This window comes from Rhincodon typus, chromosome 7 (genome assembly GCF_021869965.1).
Source record: "Rhincodon typus isolate 14 chromosome 7, sRhiTyp1.1, whole genome shotgun sequence".
In the NCBI taxonomy this organism is placed as follows: domain Eukaryota; kingdom Metazoa; phylum Chordata; class Chondrichthyes; order Orectolobiformes; family Rhincodontidae; genus Rhincodon; species Rhincodon typus.
This window is the reverse complement of record NC_063338.1, coordinates 33,388,624-33,401,468: the sequence shown is the minus strand read 5'-3', so window position 1 is coordinate 33,401,468 and position 12,845 is coordinate 33,388,624. Positions and strand designations below refer to the sequence as shown.

General features: G+C 40.4%; 1 protein-coding gene across 1 annotated transcript in view; it reads right to left on the bottom strand.

Moving 5' to 3' along the window:
- The window catches only part of LOC109918984 (collagen alpha-2(V) chain-like), a 245,325-nt gene extending 234,434 nt beyond the window's left edge, over positions 1-10,891 (bottom strand). Inside the window, exon 1 of the mRNA XM_048598785.1 lies at positions 10,695-10,891. Coding sequence (XP_048454742.1) covers positions 10,695-10,791 — 97 coding nt within the window. The 5' untranslated portion in view covers positions 10,792-10,891. The remainder of the gene's footprint in view (positions 1-10,694) is intronic.
- Between the last annotated feature and the right edge of the window lie 1,954 nt (positions 10,892-12,845).

The following is a 12,845-nucleotide window of genomic DNA, read 5'->3' as shown; positions in this document are numbered from 1 at the left end:
CTGAGGAAGGGTCACCGGACCCAAAACGTTAACTCTGTTTTCTCCTCCACAGATGCTGCCAGACCTGCTGAGCTTTTCCAGCAACTTTGTTTTTGTTCCTGATTTACAGCATCCGCAGTTCTTTTGGTTTTTATCAAGGATAAGTATGTCAGCTGCAAGCTGTCATTCATCTAAATCTATTAAAAAAAAAGTAATACTTGGAAATAAATGCACTGGTCATATGGGGGCACAAATGAGAAATATAGAAAATCAATTGGACCAGCATGTGTCATTCACAAGTCTTACTTTTTGTTACCCTTCTAAGTTACACATTTCAGACTGACATTAATCCCAAAGCTGTAGTGACATACACAAGGATATAAGACGGTGAAGAAAATGAACTGTGCATGGTTTTGATCTCCTTACCCACAGAAGGATATACTTGATTTACAGGAGGTTACAGCATTAGTACATCAGATTGATTCCTGGGAGGACAGGGTTGATTTATGAGGGGAGAGTGAGTAAAATGGGAATATATTCTCTTGAGATAATAAGAACAGAAATGATCTCTCCAAGATGGATAAAGTTCTTAAAACGCATGACCGGGTAGATGCAGAGAGGCTATTTCCCTGACTGTGGAGCCCAAGGATTCATAATGTAAGGATAAATCATCATTTATTCAGGACTGAAATGAGGAGACATGTGTTTACTCAGTGGATTGTGAATCTTTCGAATTGTCTATCCTGTGCTCAGTCATTGAGACCAATAGGTTTGAGTACTGAGGAATTATGTGCTGTTGGGATCAACTGGGAAAGTGTAATTAATGTAGAAATTCAATAATACCCTTGTTGAAGAATGGAGCAGGCACAAGAAGTCCTACACCTGCATTTTATGTTTCCAGGTCCTGACCCTGCACAACTGTATGTTATCATTTGTGAATCCTGCAATACATGGTTGTCCTTTGAAAAAATATTTTCTGTCTAGGACTCCAGAACATAGTGATAGAAACTCTCTTTGAATTGTCAAATATACCAATTTGTGAATGAATGCAATAACTATTCTGATATTAATCATAAAAATGAATATCATCATTTGCATGAACTTGCATTTATTTAATATCTTTAATATAATAAAATCTTAAAGGCACTTCGCGGCCTTTAAATGAAGCAACATATGGAGCTAAGAGGACAAGCTTAGGAAGGAGAATGACTATGAAAACAAAACATGAAAACAAGGCTGATTATATTAGAATCAAGATGAGGTGTGGCCTGAAGCCAATGTAGGTTAGCAAGTTAAGATGTGATGGAGGAGCAGGACATGTCAAAACACGGCAGATTTTTGCATTGCTCAAAGCGTGTAGAGAGTTGAACGTACAGGATCATCAACACAGTGTGTTGGAGTCATATTTTAAAGGTTGCAAATGTATGAACGAAGGCTTCAACAGCTGATGAGTTGCAGCAGAGGCCAAGTTAGGCAATGTTGCAAAAGTGGAAATAGCAAGTCTTAGAGAAGCCTTGAATATGTGGTTAGAATCTCAGGATCAGATTTGACACTAAGATAATAGAATCATGGAATCCCTACAGTGCAGAAAGAGGCCATTTGGCCTACTGTGTCTGCACTGACCCTCCAAAGAGCATCTCACCCAGACGCAGCCCCCTACCTTCTCCCCATAACCCTGAATTTACCATGGCCAATCTACCTAACCTGCACATGTTTGGATTGTGAAAGGAAACCACAGCACCCGATGGAAACCCATACAGATAAGAAAAATGTCTCTGTGGAGTCTGCACAACCACCCAAGGCTGGAATCAAACCTGGGTCCCTGGCACTGTGAGATAGCAGTGCTGACCACTGTCCCACCATGCTGCCCCTGAACAGACTGGTTTAGTCCCAGACTATTTCAACAGAGGGGGATAGAGTTGGTAGGCAGACAATGAAGTAGAGCAGGAACCAAAAACAATTGCTCAGCCTTAGAAATTTTTTACTGGAGGAAATTTCTGTTCACCCAGAACTAGGTGTTGGATTTAGTCTGATAATTTGGGTTAGTGGAAGAGTCTAAAGAGGTGGGGTGAGTAGAGCTGGGTGCCATCAGCAGATACATGAAAACTGACACAATGCCTTCAGGTTTCACATGATATTGCCAAGGGAGCATCATGTAGATGAGAAATACATGGAGACCATATATTGACCCTTGGGGGTCGCCAGAGGTAAGGATGCAGCTGCAGCAAGAGAAGCCATTGCAAGTAATACTGTGGCCACACATAGATAAGAGATAACACAACAAAGAGCAGTCCTAATGAGCTAGTCAAATATCGAGAGGTCTTGGAGGAAGGTGGTATTGTAAACCACGTCAAAGACTGTAGACAGGTCAAGAAGAATGAGGGGAGATAATTCGCCTTTGTCAGAGTCACATGGATGTCATTCATAATTTTGATAAGAGCTTTTCAGTATGATGACAGAGCCAAAATTTAACTGGAAACATTGGAATCATGGCATCTCCCTGTATATAGAAAATTGATGCGTATAAATCAATACTTATTCAGTCCTGAGTGAAACTTCTTTTCATTCACATTGCCCCTATAGATCATGTGCAGAAGTCTGCAATCTTTTCTTCCAAATACTTGGAAAACCTAGCGATCTAATTAAACTTTTTGACCATATCAGCACGTTCTTTTATCAACTTTAACGACCTAGCCTACTATGTTCTTCAATTACCTGATTGCTCAGAAACTACAACAGGAATTGGGGGGTGTCGTGAGTAATTTTATGACCCTGACCTTTCACCTTTCCTGTTGTTCTCCTCTCTACTCCAACAGAGTCAGGGAAAAAATTACCAGGGCTGACCCAAATGAAGCTGGAAGCCTCCAAAAGAAACAGCAAGAAAAGTGGCACAAGTCCAGCCTAAAGCAATGAGTTTTGAACAGCTTGATGAAACGCATTATTTCATCCTTCAGATTCCTACATCGCATTCTCTCAGCTGTCACTTTTTTTCACTGCTGCCATCAAACCAACAAACCCTTGAGCGGAAATAATGGAATTTGGGATGGATAATAACATCCTGACCTAAACTCATTTTCATGGCTGTGCCTTACAGTGAACAAAAGCAATGCCCTCACTCGCTCTGAGTAGAATTTAACGAAGAAACAAAAACAAACAGCATAAAACCAGCATTTCCAAAAATTCTCAGGTTGGTTGTGCGGTAGGTGGGAGTCATGGGTGGATTTAAACATAAATTATGTCAATAATAGAGTGGGCAATGTGTGATAGGAAAGCACACTTGCTGACTCTGGCCTCTTAGAGATTAAGTGAATTGGGAAGAGCCCAATAAATAGTGAATTTAAATTGTTTGTGCAAGGAATGAACTCATTGGGTTGAATTGTTGTGTCGCATTCCGAGTTTCTTGTGTCCCTTCAGCAGGCCCGGCAACTTGGCTGCATTTTATCCACTTTCCTTGTATGTTGATACTGCCTTTGATTTCCTGGTATCAATATATATAGGGAACATGTTTGCAGCAACAGGCCTACTGGCTGTTTCACTCCTCAGTAAACCTGTCAAACAAAATACTGGATGGCAAATAAAGTTCTCTAGTTACACCAGGAGCCGAAGCCCTACTGACTTGCAACTTGCCAGAGTTCCCAATGTTAGTGCTTCCCTACACCATGTGCAGTTTTAACTCCATCACTTGCAGTAGACATTGCAGACAGGTTCCTAGTCTGGGGTCAGCCTAACGTCAGACGTAGCATACAGTCAAGTTAGGAGCACTGAAGAAGAGGCCAGACCAAGTAGGCCCAAGCCTACTTGGGGTCAAAGGCTGATGTCCTTCCAAGTGGATGGATGGATGATCTGATAGGCTGTAAATCCATGAAGGGTTGGAAATTAATCTGGGAAGTGAGAGGGAGGGTGTGAATTGGCTTTGATGGGAGGCAGAAACTGGAGGCCTCAGGGTTGGTGGGGTGGGGGGAACATGGGCATAAAAGGCAAATCACAAACTTTGGAAGGGAACTAGAAGTATTAGGAAGGGTTGTTGCAGGTCTTGGGAAATAGGCTGCCCATTGACACTCGTCTGATGGAACGTGATCGGGCATCAACTCCCGAATCCAGCAGCAATGTGATCAGGCATCAACAACCCACAGGGGCTTCCAAATCAATCCTTGCTTAATAGCCCTTGTGGGTCCCTGTTGGTCAATATTGTGGATGCTTGATATGGAGTTCTGCTATTTTGTGCTAAATACTTTTCCCACTAAATGCAGCTGTTAAATTGAGTTTTTTTTTGCATTACAAGTTCATCAGTTAATGGCATAGTGGTTCAGTGGTTAGCACTGCTGCCTCACAGCACCAGAGACCCAGGTTTGGTTCCACCCTCGGGCAACTGTCTATGTGGAGTTTACACATTCTCCCTGTGTCTGCATATGTTTCTTCCAGGTGCTCCAGTTTCTTCCCACAGTCCTAAGATGTGCACGTTAGCTGGATTGGCCATGCTAAATTGCCCAGAGTGTCTAGGGACGTGCAGGTTTAGGTGGACTAGCCGTGGGAAATGCAGGAGTATAGGGTACAGGAGAGGGTCTGGGGGGGATGCTGTCTGAGGGTCAGTGTGGACTTAATGGGCCGAATGGCCTGCTTCCAAACTGGAGGGATTCTGTGATTAACTCCCGGATCCAGCAGCAATATGATCGGGCATCAGCTCCTGGATCCAGCAGATCATATTTCTCAGTTGCTGGATTTCCTGAGACTTTTTTAGTACTTTAACCTCCCACAGAACTCAAACTTACATGATTTCTGTGGTTACAATCACCCTCCCTACTCTACCCCACCCCCATAATATTAATGTAATGTGTTGCAAATTTTATGTAGAATTGTTAGAATCCCTATGACGCAGAAAGAGGCCAGTTGGCCCATCGAGTCTGCACTGACCAAATGAAGAGCATCCTACCCAGTACCACACCCCCACCCTATCCACGTAACCCCGCATTTCCGATAGCTAACCTACCTAGCCTGCACATTCCTGAACACTATGGGCAATTTAACATGGCCATCCACCTAACCTGCACATCTTTGGACTGTAGGAGGAAATCAGAAAACCCAGAGGAAACCCACACAAACACAAGGAGAACGTGCAAACTCCACACAGACAGACAGTCACCTAAGGCTGGAACTGAACCCAGGTCCCTGGTGCTGTGGGCAGCAGTCCTAACCACTGAGCCACAGTGCTGTCCAAATGTACTTCCTTTGCTCCAAACTGTTTATATTATTTAAGTACAAGGATGTGAATCCAAGAGCTAAGAAATCTAAGCAGAGGCTCACAGACTAAATATAGCTCTGGAATTTCTATAATTTCTCCCATAAAACTGCAGTCTGTTCCTTCCATGTGCAACAGCGGTCATAAATACCATCATGCTGCTTAACATTGCTATGCTTTGGAATAGTTACCCCCACACTGATTGGAACTTCATAATTGGGAAGAGTCCTTTCCTTGTCCTCCAACCTTGGTGATGCTAAAGAGATACAGTATATTCTCAAAGTGCCTCAGCTAGATGTTTCCTTGTGCTTGTCGTCATAGCAAAAAGGAGTGTTTACATTCCTGAACACAAAGGAACCGCTCCAGGACTACAGTGATCTAAAATAGGGAGAAGGAGGCAGAAGAGATTGAGAGATGGGGAAACAGATTGGGTTCTTGCTTGGAGGCAGTAAATAGCTAGACCATGAGCTTGGAGGCAATTCTCTTCTTCTGGCTATCCCTCAAAGTTGAATATTCACCATAGACATCATACTGTGCTAAGAATCTGCACACGAACACTTTGAATGTGGCAACATTGTAGATACCACACAGTTCTGGCTGTGCAAGAAACTGTCCTGCTCTTACTGCCATAGCTTTTTTTTATTAATTTACAGGAAGAGGGCATCACTGGCCAGCATTTGTTGTCCATCCCTAATTGTCCAGAGGGCCGTTAAGAGTCAACCACATTGCTGTGGGTTTGGAGTCACATGTAGGCCAGACCAGGTAAGGATGGCAGTTTCCTTCCCTAAAGGACATTAGTGAACCAGATGGGTTTTTCCAACAATCGGCAATGGATTCATGGTCATCATTAGATTCTTAATTCCAGATATTTATTGAATTCAAATTCCACCATCTGCTGTGGTGGGACTCGCACCCCGTCTCCAGAACATTAACTGGGTCTCTGGATTAACAGTCCAGCGATAATACCACTAGGCCATTGCCTCCCCTAGAGCCTGCACTCAGGGTAAAAGACATGGTGCAAAATTCCAGCCAGTGACACAAGTAGAATTGTACAGCCAGAGGAGTGTAAACAGTCGCAAATGTGAGAGCATGGCAGACAACGTGGGAGAGGAGAGGTTACGGGAAATAATGTCATTGGAAGGTGGAGTTAGGAGGAGATCAATGCAAACAAGCCGACTTTGAGCAAAGAAGAAGATGGATGAGACCTTGCATGGTGTTCTTCTGTGTGCTGTGTAGGCTCTCAATTTTATTGCCTGGACCCACATCATTGTGTCTTCATTTGCAATCTGTGACTGGTTTTGATACCTAGATGCCAAAGATTAGAAATCCTTGAATGGAAATATTTTGTGGTACAGCGTCAGTGTTAGACTCTCTGGTAGGCACCACAAGGTGCAAAGATAGAGTGCCCTCCCTCTCCATAAAAACATGAGAACTAGAATCAGGAGTAGGCAATTCAGCCTCTTCTGCCATTTAATATCATCATGGCTGATCTCATCTCATCTCAGCCTCGATTCCACTTACCTGCTCACACTTCATAACCCTTCAATCCATTGGTAATTAAAAATCTGCCTATCTCCTCACTTACTCACTGTCCCAGCATCCACACTCCGGGGCAGTGAATTCGACACATTCATGACCCTTTCAAAGAAATAATTCCTCCTCATCTTTGCTTTAAATCTGCTACCCCTTATCCTAAAACTATGACCTCTCATTCTAGATTGCTGTACATGAGGAAACATCTTTTCTACATCTTTTTTGCTAATCTTCGTTTGCATCTTATTTACCTCAATTATATTTCCTCTCATTCTGCTGTTAAGAAAGTTTTCTGGCCTAAACTACTCAATCTCTCTTCATAAGACAAAATTTTCATTGCTAGAATCAATCTAGTGAACCTCTCTTGAAGTGTCTCCAATGCAATTACATTCCTCCTCAAATTTGGGGACAATACTCCAGGTGTAGTCTCACTAATGTCTTGTACACTTCTCTACTTTTATATGCAATCCCTTTAGCAATAAATGCCAAAATTCCATTTGCGGATTCCCCGAATATAAACTACAATTTACTATCACTAATAATAACAGGAAAAAAGATGTAAGGCACGCACAGACAGTCCTCTGGCTACTCTTCCCAAGGAGAATTTGGGAGGAAAATTAGGCAGTAATGGGACAGACAATAGATACCAATATAGCCAAGTTCTATTCACCAGTGTGTGATTGTGTTTTCAATTACAAAATTGCATTTTTTTTTTAAATTACTTTTCTTTCTTCAGATGTGAGCCAACCTCTGCTAACATCTGGATGAAATAATGCCAAATCCAATCACAACTGTCCCACTCTCAATTTCTTCCATTGGGGTGAAAAGTCATCACTGAACAGAACCCTGATCCAAGCATAATATTTTCCAGCAAGTTAGTTCTGCATTGATCAGTGTTCAATTGTACAGAAAGCACCCATTGCTGTATCATTGAATCTCCTCACTGTGCTGTATTATTCCCACGCAAATGCACAAAGCAACCGTCCCAAACATACTCTGAAACAAAGCCCGTCCTGTTTCCATTTACAATATTTCATGTTTTTAATTTATATTCAGTGGTAAGTGGCAAAGGATTGCCAAAACTATTTACACTTTCCTGGTTTTATTAAATATTATTTAGCTTATAATAAAATAACACTCAGGGTAGCTCCTATCTACACTCTAGAAGGGAAAATGCATTTTGATTCTTTTCAGTTAAGCCATCAAAATAAACTTATTAAGTATCAGCTTATCAGAATAGTTATGCCACAACATGAATGTCTTTGTTGCCTGGAAGACAAGTGACAAATAAATACTAAATTCAAGCTATAATAAATTACGCAATTGGACATCTCTTGGTACAAGCTCATTTCAATCTTAGGGAAAAAATATCACAACCAATTTAAGTAGGGAGCATGTACTTTTTAACATAGAACCTGGGTAACATGCCTGTGCAGTATTAGTGGCATAAGTTGTAGGTTTTGAAGGAGTTCCAGATCATGATCACTTTGCAGATAAATATGCCGAGTTTGTTTCTCAATTTGTCCATCACACATGACCACTAGGGGGCTACGTACAGCTCTATAAACATCTGCAATTATGATGTTCTTTGTAAATTGCTCATATCTCACAAAGTACACATTCAAAACACACCCTAATCGGCTAAAATTAGGTTAAACCCCCCGAAAAATTGTTATTCAGTGTTCTATAGGTTAATGAACAAGTAATAGTCTTCTTACATTAGTTTCTTTATGATTTCATCCCAGTGAAAACAATTGGAAAATTAAAGGAGAAGACAATTACCAAAAGAATGAAATTTCTCACCCCAAACCAGGCACAATGTTTTTCATCCATTGGTTCAGAATTTGGTGTCAGAACTAAGAATGATTCAGCTATGGGACTTTTATGAGGCTATTCAGTTTGATAGAGAAGTGCTCGACTGACACTTTAACAGATCAAGACTTCTCCTTCATGAAAACTAAACACGAAAGATGCAGTAGCCAGATGTGTTAGAAAAACGATTTTAAAAATATATATTCAGCCAGATACAAAAATTATTACTTTAATTACATTTAATTCTGTAAGAACATGGTATCAAGCTTGAAAAAATAAGATGTAGGGATTGAAAGCCATCATTTTAAAAACTCATTTATAAGCAAAAACATTTTTCTGCAACTGTTTATTTAAGTACAGACATTTGATGTAAATACAAAAGCATGAATTGTTAAACCAAAATCTAGATATCCATCAGTCCACCTCTTCCCACCCTCAGCAGTTTGGATTCTACTTTCTAGTAGGTCTGTGACTTTTGACTTCTTTTAATCTTTGCTCATTAAAGCTTTCTTTAAAACCAACCAAAAACATAAGGGGAACATTACGTTTGATGTGGATTTTATTTGGCAACTACGTCCGCAATGACGTGACCAGTAATCTATTTCCCCATGGCTGTATATCATTGTGGAATAAATTAATCAGGCAATTCATTTAAAGGACTTTGATTGGTGGAAGAGAATAGAAAACAGATTTTGGATCAATGTATAAGCTTTTCCCCAGGAACATACCAACATGCAGATGGTCTTTGTGTAATTTAAGGCTTGCTTGTACCGTTAAGAAGCACTTGTGCAGTACAAAGAACATATGTTACTTTTAACATCGTCAGTGTTTAGTGAACCAACTGATGGCACCTTCCTCACAAAATCAACCTCATAAATGAGTGTGTTATGAATGTATTCAGCTTTTGAAGCTGTGGCATGATGATCTACATCAAAGACTTTGAAAACACTGCATAACTATTGTAAACCTTTTGAGAACATTATCAAAGATGAAACACACTTTCACATTCAGAGTTCGAATTACAACCTTACAATTCTTAGAATCTGTACAACATAATTAACAGTATTATTAACATCATATAGTTGTAGATTAAAAATTGAACCTGACCAGAAAGTAACATTGTTACATGTAACACCTGGATGTGTTTCCAAGGACCAAACTGTCTGTTTATTCTTGCTGATGCCTCATATACCATAGAAATGTAAATGCTAGAACTCAGCATTTTCAATCCTCCAGCAATGGCAATAGTAACAGCAACACTAAACATTTTAAAATTGCTTCAAGTGCTATTTAGGAGAGTTTGCATTTATATCAACTATAAATTCCAAAGACAGAACATCAATGAACATAACATAAACCAATTTAGTTTACTAATGCATAACGACAAATAACACTCTCAACATTTCCCTCTAAAGCAAAAACATCTAGCATGTACAGAGTGAGGTACTTCACCAATCGCTAAAGGGTGACATAGCACTAGAACTGGCAAGATCTAACATAAGACTCTGGACTGGATCAGATGCTGTCAGTGTAACGTAAAGCAAACATTAATGCATATGATCACTTATACGACGTGGCAAACAAGCCATCTGGCTCTCAATCAGTCTCATTGCAAATCAGAGGCTGTCGTTAGATCATCAGAATCAGAAAAAAAAATTACCAGTGAATTGCTAAGGGCTCCGCCTTGGGGTGGTGGACTTCAGATGCACACAAGCATAGAGATTTGATAAACTTTCTTTTAAAGCAAATTCTTGGATTTTAACCAAATGCCACTGCTGTTGTTGCACAATTGACATTTCCTTATGATTTTTTGTTTTGCCAGAGGGAGACTTCTCATAAATCTAACAGGAATCTTACTGTTATGCTTGATAGTGTTTTGTTCATCCTGATCTGTTTTAGTGTCTCTTATTTCTTTTGCATGGGCAAAATGAATTTTAGCTATATATACTTCCAATAATGTGAAGCTTCATTTAACTAGTTCTTTGACAAAACAGAACACAACTGCTAAGTTTCTGAATTAAAAAAACACTTCCTGACACTGAGCAGCATGCATCAAAGAACATACTGTGATTAAAGACAAAAAACAGTTGTAAGGAATGTAACTACAAAAGTAGTTGTGAAGCATGTAACTTACCAATTTCTGTCTCAAGCTCCTGATTTTTTACCAGTCTTAATTGTGCCAGTGTTATGGCAAAGAGCAGCAAAGTTCCCATATGCACCAAATTCCCCATGTCTAAATATCAGACATGAGAGTCTGTGCGGATCAGTGGTAGAGTATCAATACACCAACATCAGGCCAATGTGTTCCTGTTCCTTTTCAGCACCAAGACCAGCTGAAACTCTGCAATGTTCCTTCTGCTGGGAACGCTTTAAAAGGGACAACTTTTGGCAACTCTCCTTTTCCTGCCTCTTCCCTGAAACCAGAGCCTCAGATTGGCTCTCTAATGTACAGACATGAGTTTGATTGAAACCAGTTTACTGAACAACACACCCACATTGTTAGAAAGTAAAGCAGACACTGGTCATGTTTAAGGCACTGTTGTGAGAAGCTAACAAATATATTTGCCAATAGAATGCATTTTCTGTCACATTTATCATTTATAAATCTTGATTTCAAGTAAATTTTGAAGAAGATCAACAAGAAATTGAGTGAAAGCATTTTTAAATTGTTTAATGTAATCTTACTCAGGAAAAAAAAGACTGAGGATCTCAAATAGTGACCTGGCAAGATCATGTGTGTGAGGGGCAAGGTTACAGAATGCACTGGGGCAATTCACACTATCTGTCTAGAATCAACAGTCTGCAGATTGTAATCTGTAAAATCTTCATCAACACCCAAAAGTCACATTAAAACATGATGGTCACATTTTTTGCAAATGTGTTCAGCCTTTGGTCAATATGAAGTTCTTTTTACAGCAAGGAAGTGATTTATCAAGTAAGCACTTTTTTGTTTTCAGTACAAAAGCAGACTTTCAATTTAACTGAAAAATTCTGTCCGTCAATCTGAACTATTGAAGAAGAAAATGAAGGCATATGTCATGTATGGACAGCTGAGATCGAGAGAATCCGTATAGGAGTATAACGGCAGTAGGAGTGTACTTGAGAGGGAAATCAGTAGGGCAGAAATGGGACGGGGATAGTTTTGGCAAATAGAGTTAAGGAGAATCCAAAGGGATTCTATAAGTACATTAAGGGTAAAAGGGTAACCAGAGAGAGAATAGGGCCCCTTAACCATCAACGTGGCCATCTATGTGTGGAACTACAGGAGATGGGTGAGGTACTAAATGAATATTTTGCTTCAGTACTTACTCTAGAGAAAGACATGGAGCCTAAGAACTTTTAGGAAATAGTGATGTCTTGAAAAGATTTCATATTACAGAAGAGGTGGTGCTGGAGGTCTTAAAACGCATAAAGGTAGATAAATTCCCGGGACCTGATCAAGTGTATCCCAAAACTTTGTGAGAAGCTAAGGAAGAGATTGCTGGACCCCTTGGTGAAATATTTGTATCATCAACAGTTATGGGTGAGATGCTGGAAGACTGGAGGTTGGCAAAAGGCATAAAGTCATAGAGCTGTACAGCAGGGAAACAGACCTTTGGTCCAACTCGTCCATGCCGACCAGATATTCTACATTAATCTAATCCCATTTGCCAGCATTTGGTCCATATCCCTCGAAATCCTTCCTATTCACAAGCCCATCCAAGTGCCTTTTAAATGTTCTAATTGTACCAGCCTCCACCACTTCCTGTGGCAGCTCATTCCATATACAAACCACCCTCTGCATGAATATGTTGCCCCTCAGCTTCCTTTTAAATCTTTCCCCTCTCACCTTAAACCTATGCCCTCTAGTTCTGGACTCCCCTACCCTGGGAAAAGACCTTGACTACTCACCCTAACCTTGCCCCTCGTGATTTTATAACCTTTCTATAAGGTCATCCTGCAGCTTCCAATGCTCTAGGGAAAACAGTTCCAGCCTATTCAGTCTCTCCATATAGCTGAAACCCTTCAATCCTGGCAACATCCTTGTAAACCTTTTCTGAACCCTTTCAAGTTTCACAACGTCTTTCTGATAGTAGGGAGACCAGAATTGAATGCAATATTTCAAAAGTGGCCTCACCAATGTCCTATACAGCCACAACCTGACTGCCCAACTCCTATACTCAATGTACTAACCTATAAAAGCAAGCGTACCAAAAGCCTCGTTCACCGCTCTGTCTGCCTGCAATTCCGCTTTCAAGGAACTATGAACCTGCACCCCAAGGTCTCTTTGTTCAGCAACACTCCC